We start from the raw sequence: 23,574 nt of genomic DNA, 5'->3' as shown, positions 1-23,574 counted from the left end.
TGGGCAGGGGTTAGAGCTGGAAGATAGGGTTGGGTTTACACTTATCTGGAGATAAAAGAGCTCCTTGTGAAACCAGAGGAAGAGAAGCAGAAGGAAGGTCTCTTGGGAGGAAGGCAGTGTGGGAGGGATGGTGATGACACTTATGAGTGTGTTTATAGGAGTCATTTATGTGAATAGAAATTGGGTGACTATTCTATAACCTTTACCAAGTTCCTGAGCTTTAGGCTGACTTCAGGGGATTTTGGGGGGCCAACCCCTCCCCAAACTTGGGCAATGTGAATGATTCAGTGGCTTGGGGTCCCCTAAGGGCAGAGAAACACTTTCAGTGGCCAGGAGTGTGGGAAGGAGGTGAAAGTGGCTGCCTCACTGCAACTCTGATCAGTTCCCTGACACATGCCACCATGATACTTTGCAGTTCACCCTCTGCAAGGACCTTTCACACACTCTACTTTGTTTGACTATCTTAGCAACTATGTCAAGTGAGCAGGATGCACCAAGGCTTCCCATCCTCATTTTTGCAGAATAAAAGTAAATACAATTTCAAATGGAACTGACTTTCCAAACTCAGTGATTGCGTTATGAAGTAAAGTGGGGTGTGCAGTCCACTACGAAGGGGCAATGTAGCCAACTAGAAGGTGCACAAGGAAAGAAATTGGGCACATTCTGGGTGAAATGCCAGCCAAGCCACTTACTTGCTCTCTGTCCTCAGGCAAGTAACTTGCCTCAGAGCATCTATTTCTCATTATAAAATGGAATAATGGCACCTGCCTTGTAGGATTGATGTGCGGATTAAACGATACAGTGCTCCATCTTATTCAGTTTTTTATCTTGTTGGTGTCGCAAATTATCGAGGGCCTCCTTGAAATTTGTATGGAAGGAATGGTATATAGTCATTCTGAAGACACAGAGAGCACGAAGAGCCTCTGCACAGGGCCTGGAGCCCAGCAGACGCTGCAAAGCCCAGCTCCTCTCCCACCGTGCCTGCTTACAAGTTCCTGAATGCTAAGATGTGCACAGAGGCTTCCCTCTGAAGAGTCCTTATTGGTTTATAATCCCACTCATCCAAAAGCCCTTCCCCATCATAACACTTAGAGTGTTGCTGGCATTAAAGAATATGACTCATTAAAAAAATCACAATTATTTGCTCAGTAGGTCATTGTATAAGTAGGCTCCATGACTGTTTGCAATAGTTCATATGTAAATGTAAAAGATCTTGAAAGAGGCTCAGTGAAGTAAGAGTCCAGCAACAGGCCTCAAGAGAGAGCTTAGTGTCACAGCTAAGAGCAAGACTTAACAAACCACAGCCACAAGGCCAAATTCAGACCACCACCTGTTTTTGCAAATAAAGATTTTTTTCAAATATACAATAGCCTTTAAACTTAAATAGTTTTTTTTCTTTTTCCTTCCAGTTTTATTGAGACATAGTTTTCTCTTCCTCCCTCTCTCTCTCCCATTATATGTTACTTATATAATGTACATATAATAAGTATATATATAATATATAATAAGTATATATACTTACACTTTTATCCAATAAAGCTTTTGTTTATTCACATAGTGACTATAGATGCTTTCGTTACAACAGCAGGGTTGAGCAGGTGCAGTGGAGACTACAGGCTTCACAAAACAAAAAATATTTGCTCTCTGACCCTTTACAATGAATTTTGTCACTCCCTGGTTAAAAGTTACTACTTTCAGGCCATGTCCTTAGACAAATCATTTTCATTCATTATGCCTCTAATTCCTTATCTATAAAATAGGGACGATGCAGTTCCTGATGTGTCACAGCAGAAATGAATCCAACTAGGAATCATGAGGTTGCAGGTTTGATCCCTGGCTTTGCTCAGTGGGTTAAGGATCCGGCATTGCCGTGAGCTGTGGTGTAGGTCACAGACACAGCTTGGATCCAGTGTTGCTATACCTCTGGCGTTATAGGCCGGCAGCTACAGCTCCAATTCGACCCCTAGTCTGGGAACCTCCATATGTTGCAGGTGTGGCCCTAAAAATAAAAAAATAAATAAAGTAAATATATAAACAAACAAATAAATAAAATAGGGACAATAATAGTAGTGACTGAACAAGATAATCCATGTAAAAACTTTGCATACGCTGAGTCCTCAGCTAACAACAGCTATGATTATTAGTACTTACGCTATTGATTTACAGCAAAGACTCTTGGGTAAAACATTTACCCAGATCCAGGAACAAAAACCTGTTTGTTCAACCCGAGTTTCAAAGGTCCCCCATGCAGATGTCAACAGCAGCTAAAATAGTCCCCCTTTCTCACCACAATCATGTTTTCTCAATCAGCCAACTCAACACTATTAGCTCAGCTTCCAGGATATTAAAAACATACTCTACCTTTCCTCCCTACTTACTGTGGACACTTGAATCAGTGTCATTGAATATTTTCCAATAAACTGTGCACCCTATCTGGGAGAGGGGGAGTTGAATGAGGCATTTTTGCTGGAATTAAATGTCAAGAGTACCAGCTGCTTCCTTCTAAAATTATGAGCTCGATATTCCAAAAGGTGTGAACCATCAATCAAAGAACAAGGGAAGATTTTGCATTTAGTTGATTATTGTTAGAAAATTTTACAAATATATTTTAAAGAAAACCATCTCTGACAAATGGCATCAAAAGCCATTAATGAAGCTAAAAAAATACTAGTCCCATTTTGTCTCTTAAATATAGTGGGAAATGCTTTCTCATTGTAAAGAAGAAGTCTTATCCTATAGTCCAATCAGCTTATGGAGGTGATTTCCAAGAGAGAAGTGAAAAAAAAAAAAAAATCCCACAGCTCAACCTTTCAGAAGTATCACAGTCATGCAGGGAGAAAATCTTCTCCTTACCCTCTTCCTCATTGTCAACCTTTGCAGGTTAGAAGAGTCAAGAAGAGCCATTCCTTGGTGGGGGGTTGGGATAGTTACAAATCTCCAGCCCAGCATCTTGCACAGTGGCTGGGTAAGCCCGTGGGGTCAGGCAGGTGGAGGCCTGGGAAGAGGAAAAGAGGTAGGGAGGTTCTCCAGTCTAGGACCTGTATGCCCACCCCTCACCATGTACAACATGACCTCAGGTTGCTTCTCTTTGTGGATTACCTGGACCCTAAAATGGCCACTGCCACGGGCTGGGCTTCATCAGTTCAGCCTTGGCATAGAGAAGAATCTTCTCACCCCCGCGCCCCATCACTGGGAACCTAGGTGAGTGGTGAAAAAGCAAGGATGACTGCAAGCCACAGGGAATTCTTCCACTGGAATTCTTCTTCTATCCCCACCCCCATGCCCACTCACACTTCTCTTATTGTATAAGCTCTGAATCAAGCACTATCCCTAAAGTAGTTCTTAACCTTGAGTGGCCATGAGAATCATCTACAGAGATCCTGATGGAATGCAGGCCTGGGGAAGGGTCTAGGCATTGCATTTTTTTTAGGTGTGGGGAGGCATTATACGTTTAAAAGTCCTAAATGATCCTAATATGTTGACCCACTATGTGCCAGGCACTGTTCTAGGTGAGTAAAACAGTGAAGGTACCTGGTTTCATGAAGCTTATGATCTAGGGGGGCAAGACAGAATAAATGAATGAATGGCCAAAATATTTTCTGATAGTGCTACCAGGAAAATAAAGCTGCAGCTGTGAAAGAGAGCTGAAAGATGTGTACATTTCTAATTTTAGATTGCATAACTTTAGACAGACTTGGGTTGGTTTTATACCTTGGCTATTGTGAATAATACTGCAGTGAACATGGGAGTACAGATACAGATAACGTTTTCATTTTCTTTGGGTAGGTACCCAGCAGTGGAATTGCTGGATTGTATGGTGGTTCTATTTTTAATTTTCTTAGGGAATCTCCCTACTGTTTTCCATAGTAGCTGTACCCCTATTTTATTAACATAATACACAGAATACAGAAACACATGTGAATACGTGTACATGTATGTGTGTGTATGAGACAGAAAGGATGAAAAGTGAGGCTATGACTGTGGTGATATCTCACTGAAGAAAAATTAAGAAAACTGAGAAGTTCCTATAACCTTCATTTCTGAACTGGGACACCTCCTCCCCACACTAATGTCCTTTTTGATTTTCACAGTTGAAATGCCTAAGAAAGGACACAAAGCTGTCCAAGATATGTCTTGTGATTATTTCAATTTCATGGAAGAGTAATTAAACCCTTAGAGGTTTAATCTGCCGTGACACTTTCCCCTTCTCTCTTTTCCTCTTTTCCTCCTTTGCCTTCAGCAGAGGAGCCCTGCCCTCTGAGGAGACTTGCGGGCAGGTTCTGCCCACTGGCCGCCTGGCCCCAGCTCCAAGCCTGAGAGCAGATGTGTGTCTTCTCACTCAAGCAGAGCCTTTTAACTGGTCATTGTAGTTGCTTCCGAGACAGGGAGAAATGGGTGCCAAAAAGTCTTAATCTCACATACTCCTGATGCTAAGAAAACCAACACTTAAGGGGTTGGAGGTCGATCCCCAACACCAAGATATGTGCTCTCAACAATGTGTGAATCCATCATAATGCTCACTGCTATAAAGAACCCACAGTGATAATGCTTGCTGCTGCAAACTTCACCACACGGCAAATGAATTCATACTGATTCTGAACTGGCAACCAATGGTAATATTAATTTATCAGGTGGAAATAAAACCTAAATGCACATGTGCTCTTAAAGCCACAGGCAAATTTGTTAAAAAACAAACAAACAAACAAACAAACAAAAAAACAGATATAGCAGTGCATAGCATGAGAATCCCAAGGAGGCAACAACAATGTATTGGGAATCTCCATGGCAACTGGTGTCATACATAGTATGATGGGAGACAGAAGAGTGTGAATCCCAGGCTGAAGGCACTGGTTGGGAAAGCAGAATCTAACCATGAAATACCCAGAGTTCAATACAAGGAAAACCACTGTATTTAACTGGGCTCCATGGGAGGATGCAACAGGATTTGAAAGAAGGGGGAGATTGCTGGCAAAGAGTAAGAAGGCAAAGCTTGCAGGAAGAAGCTGAATTTAAGTTCAGTCTGGAAGAAGAGGTGGATCAATGGAAAGAATGTTCCTGGATAACCAACCAGTCTAAGCAAGGACAAAGAGGTAGGAATTACTTTGTCCCATGTAGAGAATTGTGAAAGCCTAGTCTGACTAGGGTTGGGAGGATTCTAGAGAGAAAGGGAATTGAGTTGGACCGGCTTATAAAGGACTCTGAAGGTCAGGGAGAAGAACTGGCATTTGATTTGTATCAGATGGGGAATATGTTTAGCTACAAGTCACTGAACTCTGAGTACATTTTCTTAAACAAGTAAAGGATTCATTTCCTCAAATAGGAAGAAAACCAGCAAGTGGATCCAGCAGTTCCACAATGGAACCTTCCCTGTTCCCCTCTGCCAAACTTTGGGGGTGACACTGTCATTAACCTTATTGTTCATGGTTCCAGTGTGACCACTCCACCTCCAGCCTCATATCCACATTTCAGGCAGAAAGAAGAGACAGGGAAGGATAAAGCGGTGTCTTCTTCATTAGAAATGCAAAAGCTTTCTTAGAAATCCTGGCGGCTTTCTGCTTACATCTGGTTGGCCGGAACTGTGGCACAAGACAACCCCTACTGAAAGGATGTGTGGGAAGGTTAGTGTTTATGCTGGGCACACTGTCACCAGAAGCAAGATCAGAGTTCTATTTCTTACCGAAAAAAGGAGAATGGATATTGGAGCAGCAACTATCAATCTACACACAATGTGCAGCATCTCTACATACTATTGTTATAGGATCTAGAATTGTCCTAGAAAAAGTGATGACTTTTCAGAAGATGAAACTGGCATTATTATTCAAGGGACCTGGAAGGAAGGAGAAGGAAGATCTGGAAGAGTCGATGGAAACTGTTACAAGTAATCTTGGAGTAATGTGATGGGCTCTTGAACTAGTGTCCAATATACAGAAATGGGAAGAAGGAGAAAAGCTAATAGTCATGTCCAAGAAACAATGAACAAGATTTTGTAAAAACCAGCCAAGAATGAATAGTCAAGGTGGATGGTGATAGTAAACTGACATCTTGGTCCTTTTTTTCTCTAGGCATAAAGTTAACATTTGAAGTAGGTGAGAGATAATTTATTAGAAAGAATATTCTACCTTCCATGTCAAAGGAATATGGCACATACCAGCCACAGATTCTGAGCCATGCAGAAGCGGCTCTGCTTTCTGAAAAGCACAACCCAGTCATTGCTACACCTTCACTAAACTCTCCTCCTCACTGGAGTTGTTCTTGGCAGCTTATTGATTTGAAACTGGCTTTGGATGGATTGGAACAGGCCAAGTAAACCAGTTTTTCTTTCTTTCACACAATAGCAAAATTCTGCTTAGGATCAAGGAGCGAGAGCAAGCTTGATCCTAAGCATTTGTCAAAAAATTCCAGGTAATCATTGGGTCCCAACAATATATAAGGCAACAGGCAAGTTTCTGACTTTCTACCATATTCTGTTAGAAATATAAGCTACCTGCCTACACAGAAAGGTGACTAGCAGCTTCAATGAATGGAACATCAAATAAATGTGGCAGACCAGAGAAGGGAGGAATTTTCTTCGAGCTCTGGTGGAAAGTTTCACCCCTAGATCTCCATAAAGCCTCTGATAGGTGAGGTTCTTTCCACCTCCTACTCTGTAAAATCTTGGGATGGGATAATATATTCAAGGAACGTTACCTGAGAAAGATAGCAGCTGGCTACTCAGTCAGACTTCATGGGGTAGCAGCTCCTGGTGTGGCTGCCGTGAGTCCGGATTTGGTCTGTGAGTTTGGAGATTCACGAGTTCCATTCTGTAAGAGCCCTCAGTTCATCAGTCTTATGGGAAATGATGCATTCACAAGAGTGAGCTATGGATCTGCATGTCAATATCAATCTATTAATTGATAAGGGGTAGAAGGATATTTCTAATGGCCAGAATGAGCTTGTCTGCTGACTACATTTCAAAGAAGGTTGGAGCAATAATAGAAGACTGTTTGCTGAAGATGCAAGCAGGGCCAGAGATGAGAAGACCTTGAAGGATAACTTAATGCACAGTCCCTGCTTCACAGTGTTCTTGTTGCGTAGAATACGCACACACACACACACACACACACACACAAAGCTTGTATTTGCCTTATAGAAAGTCTCCTCTTTGGCTAGAGCAGGAATTTAGATCATCAGATTCTTAAAACCTAGTGCCCCTCTTTATAAGCCATATGCATATTATTGGATGTATTCAAATACGAATTGACTAGAGGATGGAGTCTGGTCACCCTAACTCCTGTTGGATATTTCCCATATATGCTCAATTACTCCTTTTATAATATACAGGGCAGCATTCATTGTATGTTTCTTTTATATTTTTAACTTATTTTGAATTTACATAACAGTAAAATTCATTTTTTACATTTTATGAGTTTTGAGTTGTGTAACTACTACCACAATTAAGATACAAAACAATTTTTCACTCCCCTCCCCACAAAAATATTACCTTGAATGACATTTTAAAATAGGTTCCTTCTACAGCAGCTACCTCATCTATTATGTGTTCTACTACTTTTGCTTGCCAGAGGGTCATATTTTCTGGTATTCTCTACCAATTCTAAGGCCCACCAGACCAAATATGCTGTCACTTCCAGAGATGGACAAAATGAAGCTTTTGAACATGCATGTGTATATTTGCTTAGCAAGGAGTGGGTATATCAAGTTTACTTGATCTGAGAATATAACACAACAATGACCACAACAAAACTGACATTTCCCCCAAAGAAATGAGGAGAAAACTTCTAACATTCCAGCTAGAGCTCCATCCACAAGAGATATATTAGAGATATATTAGCTCTGAGGGTTGGGAAAGAGAATTGCTAAGTCATATCTCCGATTCATTTCCTTCCTTTAAACGGGTCACGAGGGCAGTGATAACCCCAATGTGTTAGCAGCTGTGCCAGTGCTCAAGTGATTATAGCCACACCTACTTTCCAGAAACTAGACCTAGGGATTAAGTGCATTCCTAAGTGAAACCTGTATCCATTTAACCTACACAAGTTAGCAGCCAAATTTGTTGCCTTGTTTCAATAAGGGCTCTTTACAAAATATATCTATATCTAAATAGTACATACACATGCTCATTTTGGACAATTTAAACAATGGAAAACTAAATGACTTCACTATATTATGTTTTAGTGGTATATAGGAACTTAAAATAAATGACATGAGTTCAATTGAGTCTTTAACCTGTGAACAGGTCTTATCACCAGTTAGTAGATTCTGCCCAACCTAGGAAACCAAGCTCATGCCATGGGCTGTCAGATTACTTTTTATAACAAAACACAAAGAATTCAGGTTTATAAATTAAATAGGGGCCACAAGTGCATCCAGAAGGCCCCTGGGGTCTGGCTACCAGGCATCTGGTTACCTCTTCTTGGCTCTCCCTCTAACCCAGGAAGTGACAAAGCCGACCATTTATTTCTTTAGAACTTATTGCTCTATCTGCCAGAGGCATACAGAGAACCTTCTATTCCTGCCAACAGCAGGAATGCAAGACTGAATCATAACTTGCCAAACACCTGCAGATGAGGAACCCGGCAGTACAACTACACTGAATCAATTAGAATGTTTTATTCTAAGACTCGAAGACTCTTTCTGTTATCACAAATTCAGAAAAAAACAAACAAACAAACAAACAAAACAAACAAACAGGTGATCCAATAAAATCCCACTTTGGAGGAGCCTTATAGCAAGATCCCTTTGTATGAACAGAGAGGTTGGCAGTCAGCCCATACATTCCCCATCCAGCCTTGACATTATCTTCCCACAACCCCTGACCCTTTGCTGCTCTCAGCACTACTTTTTAGACTTCTCCCCGGCTTACACCTCCTCCCTGCTTCCATCTTTGTTGAGGGCAGAGCTCCAGGGCTGACCACATAAGTGCCACACTCTTGGACTAAAAGGGAAACCAGTGTCTTCAATAGTAAAATGTACTGTTTTCCGATGAAATACTGGAAACCCTCAAGCAATAAAAAATGTGAGCAAGTGTATTTTTTTGTGAATTTTAGGATGAACAGAAATCAGTGTTGAGGAGTGGGGATAAATAGATCTGCCCCTGGTATGCTGACTCAGAGTGACTCTTCTAATAGCATTTACTGGAATGACCTTTGATTCCAATGAGAACCACAAAATACCAGTAATTTTATCTGGGGAATATTTATATTTTGGTGCAGTAGGTGAATTCCCAATTAAAGGGTATTATTAGAAGAATTATTTTCCCAAACTAAATGCAGTTTCATCTTGGTTAAGCCTTGCATTTCTAATGGGTCTTTTTGGTTCAAAGAGGAGATTTGGTTTTTGTTTTTAAAATCCATTTCCCCATAACTAATTCTCATGGATAATACCTGTTCGAGAAGACATCCAGAGTTCCAGATTCCTCTAACACAGATCAACCCAATGTTTTCCTCCTCAAACCATTTGCTTCCTGACTTACAGCCTATTGTGTTTGGTGAAAGAAATGAAGAAAGAAAGGAGCCTTAGAATATTCTGACTATAGAAGTTTATTGAGCATCTACTTCACACCAGGCATCATGCTCGGGACTGGAAACCCAGCAGTGAATCAAACAGACCCATTCTTTGCCCTCACAGTCCAGCCAATTGCACGTGCTGGTTTCCCAGCACTGTCCCAGTGCCTGAGACTTTGGGTTTGACGAACAGGTCCACTTGTCTATGGGAAGGTGACCTCTGATATTAGACTAGGGGCAATTCCTAGCTTTCTACAGACTTGCTAAAATAGCTCATGACACCACCCTATTCCCTTTGTCCCCACCCAATCGCCAATCCCTTTTGTAGCCAGAGTCATCTGTTATTGATGTAGGCTGGACTCTATCTCCATAATAGGAAAGAGCCATAGAGAAGGGACGGGAGAGTATTCTTAAACTAGAAGGTTGATCTCTACACTGAGTAAATAAATTTATCCCGGCCTTATCCATTGGCCTCTTTGAGCTGGTTCATACTCACTGCTGTGACAAGACCAACTCAGGGTAAATGGGTAAAGTCTTAGTCTTGAGGAGATGCAGATCCAGTTACTGTTGATCAAGAGCTTCAGCTTGGACGCAGAGATGATGTCAGTTGGCTTCAATCCACTGATTCCCACCCCAACCCTCCTCTCCTGTCTATTCTGTCTTACCCTTCAAGAGCACACACTGTCTAGTTAATAAACTTTCAGATATACACTCCAACTAGTTTTAGTCTCCAACAACCCCATGGAGATATCCCAACCCCCACTCCATGGATGAGAAAATCAAACATCCAAATTAACGTGCTCTTTTTCCTACAGCTGTTAACACAAATCCAGTGTTCAAACCCAGGTCCTCAGGCTCCAAACCAGCGCTCTTTGCACTCTCCCAGAGCTGTCTACTTTGACAATTTCAGTACTTTATTTTTGCACATTGTTTCAGCACAATGTTTTCTAACCTGCTGGTTTTCTGGGAGCAGCCACAGATTACTGGCCAAGGGAGGACCTGCCGTTCCCTGCCCCCCGCCCCGCCCCGACCAGAGCATCGCTGCCCCTGGGTCTCTCTTGCCTCCCGCATTGGAATCCTGCATCTGTCATGGATGCTGTGGAGCTATTCTTAGAAATAGAGAGGAGCATGTGGGTGGCTCAAATTCAGGTTCTCTAGGTGTCTGTTAATACTTTTGCAGAGGCCATTTAGAGTTTTTTAAGTTGACTGATTTCAAGATAAATGACCTCCTGAAGAAGACAGCCTTTCCCTTCTCTTCCCTTCGACATTCCTCATCCCCAATATGGGTTTGTGTTTTGGGTCTAATTCTTTTACCCTCCACCCAGGGCTCCCCTCGGCATTTTGCACTCTACAGACAGGGATATTAATAACTAGCAGCAGCTATAGGTGATTTATGTCTCAAGAAGGTCAGAAAGAAGCAGGTCTAGTTATCCTTGGCCTCAGGAGAGATTAGCAAGCAGTGCTCTTTAAGATCTTTACGCAAAAAAGGGACTGCTATTTCACAGGTCTGAGGGAATGTCCATGGATGGATCTCAATGCATTTTGAGGATTTTGCTCCTGAGTATCTTGATTTTATTCTAGAGCAGACAGACTGCTGTTTTAGAAGTGGTGTATGTATATGCACAAGTAAGAAACTGGGGGAAATTTTTTATCACATTAAAAGAAGGAGGAAATTAAAATCTGTGTATGTAAAGTCTCTGCAGTTGGGGGGACACAATTCTGCCATTTATGTTAAAAACCCATCATCTTTATTCAACAATGTTTCTTTGCTTCACTAAGTCAATGGTGACAAAATAAAAATGCAAACACTGAAAATAAATATGGTTTTGAACTTGGCATTACATTGGAAGTGTCACTCCTAATGTATTAAAATACATCAATTAGTGGACTATGTCACAACTAAAAACAGAAATATTAAACAAAGACGGTGATAATGTGTATAAACCAAAATTAGTGATAACATTCCTTTCTAAGTTACTAACTCTCTGGTATGATACAGCATATGGTACAAAGATACCATACACCATTAGCCATGTGTTTTCAAATAGCTTTTAAACAATAAAATCCACAAAACCCCAGTAAGTTCTTGCTCGCGTTCTGACATGTCTCTCTCTCTCTCTCTCTTTTTTTTTTTTTCCTAATTCTCCAGCCAAGCTCTCTAATATGAAGTAGGAATCCCTCCATTATTAACCAGTTCAGAATAAAGAACCACCTCTTTGCTTTGTTGGGCTCTGCTTCGGAGGGCCATAGGCATTTGTAGCCTGGAGGAATTCTCTTCAGTCTGAGCAGCCTTTTTGCAACTAGAATCTTATCTCCAAAGAGGGTATTCAACCAACTGTGGCCAAAATGAAATTCCAGGGAAAGGAGCTGCCATTTTCCCCCCTGCTATTTCAGTAGGACACATGAGCGTTTTCTGAAAGCCAATTATTTTTACAGATGCTACAAACTCGTGGACCAGAGCCACGCCCTCTCTAACTGCATGTGAATCTAGGGCTCAGGACCTAATGAACTGCAAGCCAAGAGATGGTCTAGTAAACATGAAAAACTAAGAGCCTCTGCCCTCTCCAGCCTGGTGCTGGTCCCTTCATAGCAGCAGCACAACTCTTCTTATTTGATAGTGTCCCCACACCCCTCCCTGACTCACAAAGCTACTTCCTTCTCCTACTGTTCTCATCACTTCCTACAAGTAAGTGCCTGGTTCCTGAGACAGTAGTGGCAGAAGACCCAGCATTTCAATAAGAATTTTAGGAAGAAGCAGAAATAGCATGGGGCACAGGGCTAGACCTCCCTTTTTCTGACAAACTCCCCCTCTGAATTACTAAGCCCCAAACTCATGGAAAGAAAACAAGCCGGAGCTATCTTCCCACTCACATAAACACAAAACAACGACTAACATACATATGTTATAGGTTTCTAACACTTTCACATAACAGTTTTAAATAAAGTTAAAATATTCCTATAATAAGGGCGCATGTTTTTTCCCTCCATTGAATTTCTGCATATGAAGTGGTAATCCAGCGTAAAAAGACCCATTTTTGTTTCAGTTGTGCTACGGTTCTCAGACCGCTCATAAAGTCACACATGAGATTTGAGAATATCCAGGTACTTATAAAAACTGCATTTACCCCACCAGGGACTATAGAAAACCACGGGTCCTCTCACCCCTGGAAGCTTCACTCTGTACTACTCAGCATGCAATCATTCCTGGGGCCAGAGCCCCAAGTTATTCCAGAACTATCCTAGCCCTGTCTCTGGTGGCCTGAGGCCAGACCTGACACCTGGCCAGGCCGATTCGTCCTGTGGGAGCCTCTGCTGAGCAAAGGAGACCAATCCCACCCAAGCTCAGAGGATTTGAGTAGAAAGGGCCCTCACTGGAAATGTGAGCCTCTTGACTCTTTTCCCCTGTATCCATGCGAGGAGAATAGAAAACTGGTAAGGAGACGTGTGAAAGGAAGAATGGCCCCTAGTTTAGACTCTGGCCCCACAGGCTCTCCCAGTCACCAGGACACAGTAGCTGGCTCATCAGGGAAAGGACAGGCACCACAGGAGTCACCAAAAGCAAAGGCTGAGCTTTATTCTGACACTGCAGGAAGGAAGAGACAGAAGTGCTGTTTTGGAGACTCACAGTCTTGGAATTTTTCCCCCGAAGTTGCTTCAGGTGGAAGATTAGAATGCATAAATTGCCAGGATGGCTTGGTAACATCAGAGTGTATGCTTTTCTTCCTTCCTGCCTGCCTTTCTTTGGCCACGCCCACAGTATATGGAAGTTCTTAGGTCAGGAATCAAACCTGTACCACAGCAGGGACCCAAGCCACTGCAGTGACAACTCTGGACCCTTAAGCTACTGCACTGCAAGGGAACTCCCTATATGATTTTCTTAACCACACTGATTTACTCTGTTCCATGTACCTCAGCAACACACCTTGCTGGGGGTGCATACTCAGATAGTGGCAGATCTGAGTTAAGCAATAAAGTCCCTTTTCCTGTGTGGCCTTCAATATCTCATCCTCCAGCAGCAAAGGCCCAGAGATGGGAAAAGGCAATGGAAATCAATTTCGCTTAGAGAAGAAATGACCCTGAAAGGCATTTAAATCACCATTTGGCAGATGCAATTCCATCTCGGGCTGAAAAAGTCGCCGAAGAACGTGTCCCAGTTCTGGCTCCTGCACTGAGTAGCTGTGAGACTCGAGCATGTCACTTCATCTCTCCAGGCCATGGTTACCTCATCTTAAATGGGGACAATGGCTGGATGAGTTCTCAGGTTTCCTCCCAATTGAGCCCACTCTTTTACCCCATCTGCCCCCCAGCTATGGTTTTGTAACTGTGGAGCTCTAGGGTCCCACTCCCTAAGGCAGGTGCTCTCTACATTAGTAACCGGGTCTGCAAGGGGAAAAAAAAATATTTTAAACAGCCCTGGGATAACGTATTAAGCAAGCATTACTTCTCATAAATTAGTCCTGACATTTAGCCAAAACCCTTAATGGAAAAAGGGATTTAAAAACAAAAAAAAACAAAAAAAAACCCCGATGTTTCTTTCTCTTTAAAGGAAAACTGCCAAGGATGCAGAAGGAAATGAAGATGGTCAAAGATGAGGATGTGCATTTCAGTTTGGGTGTGAAGGCGGCCCCCTCCTTTCCCCACGGCCTGCAGCCGGTGGTTTCCCGGGGGAAAGCTCCCGCCCGACACCCCTTCCCGGAAGCTCTCCGGGGGCCATTTTCCCAGTTCCGGTACGAGCCTCCTCCTGGAGACCTAGACGGATTCCCGGGGGTCTTTGAAGGAGGAGGGTCTCGCAAACGCAAGAGCATGCCCACCAAGATGCCCTACAGCCACCCCGCGGAAGAAGCCGCTCTGGCCCTGCACCCGGAGGGGAGCAAGCACCCGGGCCGCCCCGACCTGCCCCTGCTCTTCCCGCAGCCCCCACGCCCCAAGTACGACTCGCGGATGATCGACCTGTGCAACGTGGGCTTCCAGTTCTACCGCAGCCTGGAGCACCTGGGCAGCAAGGCCGTCAAGCAGGAGCCGGTGAAGCCGAGCGCCCTGTGGCCCCCGCCGACGCCCCCTCCGTTCCTGCCCACGCCCTACCCCTACTACCCCAAGGTCCCCCCGGGCCTCATGTTCCCCTTCTTCGTGCCCTCGGCCTCGCCCTTCCCTTTCAGCCGCCACACGTTCCTGCCCAAGCAGCCCCCGGAACCGCCGCAGGCCCGCAAAGCCGAGCCGCGGGAGAGCGAGGAGACCAAGCAGAAGGTGGAGAGGGTGGACGTGAACGTGCAGATCGACGACAGCTACTACGTAGACGTGGGCGGCGCGCAGAAGCGCTGGCAGTGCCCCACCTGCGAGAAGTCCTACACCTCCAAGTACAACCTGGTGACCCACATCCTGGGCCACAGCGGCATCAAGCCGCACGCCTGCAGCCGCTGCGGGAAGCTCTTCAAGCAGCTCAGCCACCTGCACACTCACATGCTGACCCACCAGGGCACGCGGCCCCACAAGTGCCAGGTGTGTCACAAGGCCTTCACCCAAACCAGCCACCTGAAGCGCCACATGATGCAGCACAGTGAGGTGAAGCCACACAACTGCCGCGTGTGCGGCCGGGGCTTCGCCTACCCCAGCGAGCTCAAGGCCCACGAGGCCAAGCACGCGAGCGGGCGGGAGAACATCTGTGTGGAGTGCGGCCTCGACTTCCCCACCCTGGCCCAGCTGAAGAGGCACCTCACCACGCACCGGGGCCCCATCCAGTACAGCTGCTCCGAGTGCGACAAGACCTTCCAGTACCCGAGCCAGCTGCAGAACCACATGATGAAGCACAAGGACATCCGGCCCTACATCTGCTCCGAGTGCGGCATGGAGTTCGTCCAGCCCCACCACCTCAAGCAGCACTCCCTCACCCACAAGGTACCGCGGGGACCCCAGCTAGGGGCGGGGCTGGCCGGGCCTCGGGCAGGAGGAGCGGAACCCTGGGGACACGCGCTGCTCGCCGCCTCTGACTCGGAGGAGCCCGTGACCCTGGGTGGGAGGCTTCCCTTACATGAGCCCCGATGTCCTCACCTTGAAGCTGGGAAGAATGCGGAGACCTGCTGTCAAGCCTGTTCCCTTCTACCTTCTAGAGCCTGAGGTGGGCCTAGAAAGAAATAGTACAGTTTGGAGAGAAGGGTGAGGAAGACAGAAGGAAGCAGCTGAGCCTTGTGCTGTTGCTTCTAAACCTCCCGGAATCCCTAAAAATCTGTTTCTGGAAACTTCTTCCAGGGCATGAGCATGAGTGTGTCATCCATCACTTCCTGCCTACCCCACACCAGCTTTGTGCTTGGGCTATACTAATCAGAGCCTTCTAGAAAACTCCAGAGAACTCTCGTGGTCTTTTTCGGCTGAAACAGAGACCACCTTTTGGGTTATTTTCTCCCTCCACTGCTTCATTTGCCGAGGACCGAGGGGTGTGGAGTCTGGCCTGTGCTTCCTCTGTTGAGCCCCTGCCTAGCTGGCTGCGGTGCTCTGTAGCTTGTATTGCTGGAGCCGGGAGAGACCAGTCTTCTCTGTTGGGTTTGATTTTTCTCTTCCCTGGACTCAAGTCTTCAAGAAGAGAATTATAGGTCCAGGTGTCTAAGTTCAGTCTAGTTTGCAACCAAAGACCTTGAATCATTCAGGAAGAATTAAAACAAGGCCTCAGTGTGTTCCTGAAATCTTACCCAATTAGCTGAATTGAGTCTGCTTTGAGCTTGGGAGAGGGGAAGTTTGCCCCACTGACCTCTACTCTCACACCCTTGACCTCACATGGTTTTCTTGGCAGGAGAGACTTGAGACTTGAGCAATGTTTTCTAAAACATTCTTTCATTCTGAAAGTTCAGTGCAGGACTTTGCCCAGCCAAGATAAGATTTCTGCTCTGGCCTCATGGGTTTCATTTGATAGGTTAGGACCAAACCCAAACAAAACGTGTGGCTGCCTTGTGAGCTCCACACAAACAGCTGTCCCACAAAAGGGACCTTCGATACAGCCAGAGAGGAGACACCTGCAGAGTGCAGGAGGCATCAACAAAGCCTAAACTGAGAGTTAGCCGACAGGGGAGCCATGCGCTGATTGCAGGGACTCCTACATGTGTGGAAACGGAATCAGAGATGCACTTTAGAACCTATAAAAACTCTGTACAATTGTAGAAAATGAAATCCAAATGGAGAAAACAGCCTGATATCTGAAAATAGCTCTTGTTCGAATCAGAAAGCAAAATGTATTTTAATTAAAGGTGTCAACAGTGAGAGGTAGTATTTATTGAGTACTTGCTATGTGCCAGGTGCTCTGCTTCTCATTTAATCCTCTCCCAACAACTTTAAGAGCTACCTCTTACTCAAGATTGCAGATGAAGACACCAAGGCAGGGGGAAGTCACCCAGAATCTCTGTCTCCAGCACCTGAGCTCTTGAACACTACTGTCAAGGCTACCCCTTTCCCACCCCCGCCCTCCCTTCACCTCAGCAGCGCCCTAGGCCCCCTCTCTGTGACTGCACTGATCCTATTAAAGACACAGCAGCTTCCTTTTTCCCAAAGTCAGGTCCAGCCTCTCATTTTCTTGAATTCTAGGCCAGCCCGCATGTGGCTTTGACTTTGGACATAGAATTCTCTTTAGAGGATTCCTAAAACAGTGCTAAGAGAAACGAACCATCATAACCAACTATAGAGACAATCTTGAGAAGAAAGGTGCTGAAGTAAATTTTAAAACCCATCAAGAAAATAGGTTTCATTAATTTCATATTTTTAAACTCACTGTTTGAATATGGAACACACTTTAAAAATTCATCATCTTAGGAAGTTGTTAAAATGTAGAGCTCTTCATTAGCATAAATCCATACTCATCTGCAGTCATCTAGACTAGACAGTATTCCAGTTGGAAAGAGCCCCCGGGTTCTCTTGACCCACCACTTCATCTTGGGATGAGGAGGCCTTCACCAGGAAAAGCCATGGGACTCATCTAAGGTTATGCAGCCAGTAAATGGCTGGGCAGAGACCCGAACTCACCCATTAGTGCCGTGGGCTCACCAAAACCGGGGAGTGGTTCTTTCACCCCATGTCCCAAATGAAAGAAGTAGAAATACAGACAGAGAGAATCTTGGAACTCGTCCTGCCTTAGGTCGCTATGGATACCAGGCAATATAGGTTTTGTAAAATAGTTGTTAGCTAAACAAGTGTTCTAAACCTATAATAACCTTAGTTTTAATGCTGAGGTTCTCTAAGTTTTCTTTCCAAAAAGTTATTCTAGGTCAAGCTCTCTTGCCTTTTCAGGGAGGCACTGGTTAGTCAGAATTAGGTAATACTCTGCTCGTGCTGTAAGTCCCTGGAAATGTTCTCCGTTGAGGGCATCAGTGCTTAAGTATTCAAACACAAACAGCGAGGAAACTAGAAAATCTCCTTCTTTCCTGTTTCCTAATTCAAAAATCTATCCTCTGCCAAATTTCTCTAAGGGACAGAAGCTGGCTTGGAGGAGACTCCATAGCCAAATGACACAGAGGCCACTATTTTTGGGAACCCAGGGGACCATCTCAGGAGGTGAAGAGCAGGTTGTGATTTTTTTTGAAGTGTGGATGTGAGTTGTTCTTTCTGGATTTTCAAGTCTATTAATGAGAACTCATGAGAACATTGGTTTTCATGTAGGAAATTATGTTACCAGTGTAGGAGGTTTTATTTTTTTCACTATCATGAAAGCCCAGTTAGAGACTCGTTTCACATACCACTCACTCTACTCATCCTATTAATCCCTGAGAACTGTTACGGTAGAATTAACCCCAGCAGCAGCAGGAACAACAAAAGCAATAGCTCTCTTTCCTTCTGCCTGGCTAGTTTATGGTTTTTAGAAGAAAAAACAAAAAAGATTATATAATCAACACTTTTCAAGAAAATAGTAATTTAACAAGGCTCCAGCCACACCATTTGGAACTCAACACCTCTCACCAAGTTCTTCGTAGATGTATGTGTCAGCGAGAAGAGCGAGGACGACTGTGCTGATGAAAGCCTGTTACCTGCTAACCACGGTTGTTCTGACTCTTGCCTCTGTCCAGGGCGTGAAGGAGCACAAATGTGGGATCTGCGGGCGGGAGTTCACCCTGCTGGCCAACATGAAGAGACACGTGCTGATCCACACCAACATCCGCGCCTACCAGTGTCACCTCTGCTACAAGAGTTTTGTGCAGAAACAGACCCTCAAGGCGCACATGATCGTCCACTCGGACGTGAAGCCCTTCAAATGCAAGGTGGGCTGGGGAGGAGCCAGGGGGAGCGCGGAGAGGGAGGGCTCAGAGGGCTGCGCACCTGCGGGTGGGCGAGTCTCCAGGGAGGGGATCATCTACTCAGTCTCATCAGAGGGGCCTCTGACACGCGGAGTAGGTCTGCGGCCAACGCCAGGCCCGTCGGCCGCTCTGCGCCTCTCTCCACCACCTCTGTGCCCACCTGAGCCCTGGGAGCTGCTCTGTTTGTCTCACTGCAGAATCAGCTCACAGGGTGTGGAGGCAGCCAGTACAGGGAGGGCGGAGGGCAGAAGGCCCATCTGGAGAATGAGGTCGTGAAAGGATGAGGGTGGTGTGAGCGCTCCTGTTCTAGGGAGAGCAGTCCGGTCGGTATAGCCCTCTTCCCCTGACCAGCCAAGGAGTAGAACATGGAGAGGAGTCGGAGAAGCTCCCAGTCCTGCCCTCTTCCCTTCCCACTGCCCCAACCCTGCCCTCCTGACTCTTGGACCGAGCAGTGTAATTTGAGGGCAGGTCTCTGGAAGGGGTGAAAGACACTCTGAGGCCAGCCCCTCCGGTGACCTCAGAAATACTTGCTTGGGCCAAGGAATAACTGTGAGCCAGGTCAGCTGCAGTGCTTCTCGTTGATTCCTAAATCCCGTGGAGCATCTTCGTTACAATGTCCGCGTCACATTAACTTGGTAGGGATTTGATTTCATCCGCTGAGATGAAGAGTGAGCTGGAGATCTAGAAAGCCCAAGGCACTGACGGCTATTACTCAGACCTGGTCGGGCTCCCCAGGCTGTGCCCACGCCCCGCCTTGTTTCCCTCCTGCACTTCTAAGATGAGAAGGAGTCTTGCTCAGGATGGGGGCAGTTTAATTCACGGAATGTACCGCCAAGTGTCACCAGAGTCGGGGGCACGGGGGGAGCAGCGGGAAGTCACCACATTCAGCTATCAGTACAGCCTTTCTCTCTGAAATGGAATTTTCCTTCCCTCTGCACTGCGTGACTGCTTAGCATCCAAATGGTATCCTTTGTCGATCCCTGTTTCTAAAGCAGGGTTCCCTTGCTTCCAAGGGCTGTTCCAGCCTTAATCCCTCCATGGCATGTCCCCCCATGTGAAGGAACCCCCTGTGAAGCTGACTTCTTCCTGTGTTGGCCACTCCTGGACGGGGTGAGAGGGGTCAGGAACCAGAGCTTCCCTAGACCCGTGTGGGCATTCTCCGGAGGTGGGGGAGGGAGGGTTCTCCCTCCAGCCCTTTTCCGGCCACCCCCTTGTGTTTCCCCTCCTTTCCTTCAAGTTCCCAGTGGTTTGAAAGTCAATTTATGTCCATCTTGAGTGATCTGAGCCGGAGGGGGAGGAAGTGGCATGCGGGACGGTGCTTGTAATTCACAGGGCCTGGTGCAGAAGGAAGATGCGCGCCCCTTGTTCATATGTTTTTCAGATTTTCAAGACTGAGGGTAGAGCGTTCCTCACTCAAAACCCAGGACCCTTCTGAATCCAGGGCCCCATGTGACTGCACAGGCTGCACAACCACGATGCTAGGTCTGGCTGTGTGAGCCCGTGGACCACAGATGGCCTCTTCTCTCTCCCTGTAGGCGCTCCTTTGATTTCCTTCCCGCCTTGCAGAGTGCTTTGAGCCCTTCATTTTAACAGAGCTATTCCTGCCTGCCAAGGGTGACAGTAGAGGCTCTTTGCTCCTCCTCATTCCTTGTGTTTCGTATACTTTTGGGCTTGGAGCCCAAACTTTTGATTAACAGGTGGTGGAGCACATAAAGGTGTTAAAATATGCAGGGAGCTGTTGCATCATTTGTAGTCCCCTAAAAATCCACGTCTGTCTAGTCCAGCCAACTCCCCCCTCCACCTCACCCATGCAGGGCCAGCAGTAGTGGTTTAACTAGGCAGAAAACATCTCTGAAACGGAGGGATATGTCAGGGCAGAGCCAGTACAGGAAAGGGGTTGCAGGCATGGTGATTTGGGGGCACAGAGGCAGTTCTGTTTCTCTACCTCAAGGGCCTCTGGTGGTCCTGAGGATTTAGACGGTTCTTTCTGGCACTAGTGCACAGAAAACGGACAAGATGGGCCAGTGATGCAGTGAGCCAGGCCTCCCTTCACCCCGATGCTAGTGCACCACATGTGGTTCAAAGGGAGGGAGTCTGATTGTCCACTTGAGAGTTCGTAAACTCAATCTGACCTCTCGTTGAAGCTGGATTAGGCTCTGGATATCTGATGACACCATGGAATCCTGTAAGAGAGGGACTTGTAGTGTACAACGCCAGCTCTGATGATGCACTTTAACTCTCCAGTGGGAGGTGGGCCTGGCGCAGGAATTGGACTGGTCATCTGCAAAGGTCACATCTTTCTGGTGGGCAGGTCCTCTCAGACCACAGGAGGTCGGAGGATGCCTAGGAGAGTGTATCTGTCATTTGAACAAAAAGCATTGGGTGTTAAAGTGTTCTGTTTGTCAAACTTGGATGGCCCGTCTGCATTCTTAGACATTTCTGAAATAGGAACAGGTATTAATCATCTTGGTCAAGAGCCCTCTGTCTCCTGAACAGTGCCCGATCATACTGCCAGGTTCTTCGTCTCTTTATACCCATCTCCCTGCAAAGTGCCGCCCACTTGGTCCTCTTCATATCATCACCCTTCTTCACTTCAAAGGAATCTCAGAGGATATCTGAATTTACAGATTTTGTAATGGGACCTGGGTGTTTATAACTAGCTCCAGATCCCACTGTGGGATGGGCCGTTTCCGGACGGTATCCTGTGGACTTTGCTTCTTATTCATGCTATGCTGGATTCTTGGAAGTCTGGCCCTGGGTAAAGGTTGTCAGGTCTGGGAATTAGGAAAAGAAGAGCGAACCATTTGCTCATCACCGTGCAATTCACAGCCCTCCGAGAGGAGTGGCTGGCTGGCTGCGTGCTGATGCTGGAGGACAGGCCCAGACAACTAAATCTGACCTTCTCATGGTAACAGGGAAGAGCTGTTCCCTTACGTGATTGGAAAAAACAGGCAGGCCTTGCTCCTCCTCCATCCACCAAGAGTTGGCTCCATCTCCTTTACCCTAAAACTTGCAAGAAAAGGAGAGTTTTTGAGTAACAGATTCTAATTTCCTGGGATTCTCACCACTAAAAATCCTTTCTAACATATATCCCTCCCCGTGTAGCCACATGAACTGGTTCTCTCTGGCCCTGGCTCAGTGGAAACAGCTGTCCATGGCAAGCAGAAACATTCGTTTGGGATTAAGCTTTAACAATAGGATGGAAAATTCGAGGGGAGGAAAGGTTTCCATTCTATGTTTCTCTCTTTTTTTTTTTTTTTCCTTATAAAAGAAGTTACTGCCCTTCTGGGTTCTTTTGCTATTGGCTCGACTTCTGGACTCCTTGCCTCTTGGAGCCAGCTGGAGTTTCTCCAGAGACCTGCGCCTGTAGACTTAAGCCGTGTTTCAGAAATGTGCTTCCCAGATTCTGCGTAAGCACGCAGAGGTTGATTTGGATGCTCTCCTTGCAGCGACCACACCATAATAGCAAAGAACCAGCTGCCGTCTTTGGGAAACCTGTCCAGGAAAAGCAGTCATCCAGAATTTCCGGGACAAGTTCTCCTTTGAGATGGGTGAAGCCGGGAGCTGCCTATGTTATGAATCACCAGGTCATCTGCAGCCTGGCCTGAAGCAGAGGCCTGAAGGCCAAGGGCAGAACAGATAGAAAAGGATGAGGTCGCCCTGAAAAGGGCCCCTGTCTCCTCCTCCACCAGACCAGCTCCCTTTCCCCCTCCAGCTCTTAGATGCTCCCTCAGGGGAGAATCCCAGTGGGGACTTGTGAGGGCCCAGTGCTTGAAATCAGGGTTCTCAGGCTGGCATGGAGGGGGTTAAGGCAGTGACCAGATAGCAGCCTTTTGGCAGCAAAGCCCTCCTCAGCAGAAGGAAGGATATAGCTGTATGAACTGCCTGCTTAACAATGCCTCGCATGTCCCCAGGGGCCCGCCTGCAAATAGATTTCATCTTGCTTTCTCTTGTACTTTTCAAAGCTTCCTGTTTTCTCACGGTCCTTTTGGACAGTTTACAGTCTCTCTCTCCCTCCCTCCCTCTCTCTCCCTTTGAGGAAAGGAACACCCTTCTTATTAAAAGAGAGAGAGAGAGAAGAAGAATGCAAGGGAAGGGCCGCTTAGCGGAGGCCATTCTCTGTGGCACAGGCTGCAGCTCCCTGACCTTTCCTCGCAGAAGAGGGAAACACAGGCTTCCTGGTGCATCGCAGTCTCAGGAGTGTGCCTGCTCTTGGCTCTGCGGGCCTCTGGCCCCAGCCTAGTGGCTGCCCACTGCCATCACCCTGCCTCCGTGCACAGTGACTGCTTGGTGACTCTGGCTGTTGGCTCTGTTACTGGGACTCAAGGGAAGTTGCCTGAGGCGCCTCTAGGGCTCTGGACCAGGGAGGGGAGGGGCTCCAGGAGGCCAGAATTAGGAGCGTCTCTGAAGATAAGGGGACAGGGCATCTGCCAGCTATTTAAAGGGCTGACAGAAGATCAGAGAGCCAGATACTGGCTCCCCGAAGCCTGCCGTCAAGGATGAGCATTCTCTTTCCATCTGCATTTCTCAGGGCTGCATCAGCCACAGCTGCTTCCATTTCTATTGTGCCTCAAGTAACCTGGCAGGTATTTACTCAAAGGATTCGTCCCTTGGTCCTTCCATAATTTTCCTTCCGCATAATTTGGTTTAAAAAGAAAGTTCCCGTTGTGGCTCAGTGGTTGACAAATCTGACTAGGAACCATGAGGTTGTGGGTTCGATCCCTGGCCTCGCTTGGTGGGTTAAGGATCTGGTGTTGCTGTGAGCTGCGGTGTAGGTTGCAGATGTGGCTCGGATTCCACATTGCTGT

The 23,574-nt window shown here is 46.2% G+C and overlaps 1 protein-coding gene across 11 annotated transcripts in view; it reads left to right on the top strand.

The window, feature by feature from the left end:
* Positions 1–23,574, top strand: part of ZNF366 (zinc finger protein 366) — a 340,164-nt gene that overhangs the window by 305,326 nt on the left and 11,264 nt on the right. For all 11 annotated transcript variants that reach the window (XM_021076721.1, XM_021076720.1, XM_021076717.1 and 8 more), the window contains 2 exons: positions 14,047–15,392; positions 18,539–18,730. In XM_021076721.1, the coding sequence (XP_020932380.1) occupies positions 14,047–15,392; positions 18,539–18,730 (1,538 nt within the window). The remainder of the gene's footprint in view (positions 1–14,046; positions 15,393–18,538; positions 18,731–23,574) is intronic.

This window comes from Sus scrofa, chromosome 16 (assembly GCF_000003025.6).
Source record: "Sus scrofa isolate TJ Tabasco breed Duroc chromosome 16, Sscrofa11.1, whole genome shotgun sequence".
NCBI lineage: Eukaryota > Metazoa > Chordata > Mammalia > Artiodactyla > Suidae > Sus > Sus scrofa.
This window is presented reverse-complemented; position numbering and strand designations above follow the sequence as displayed.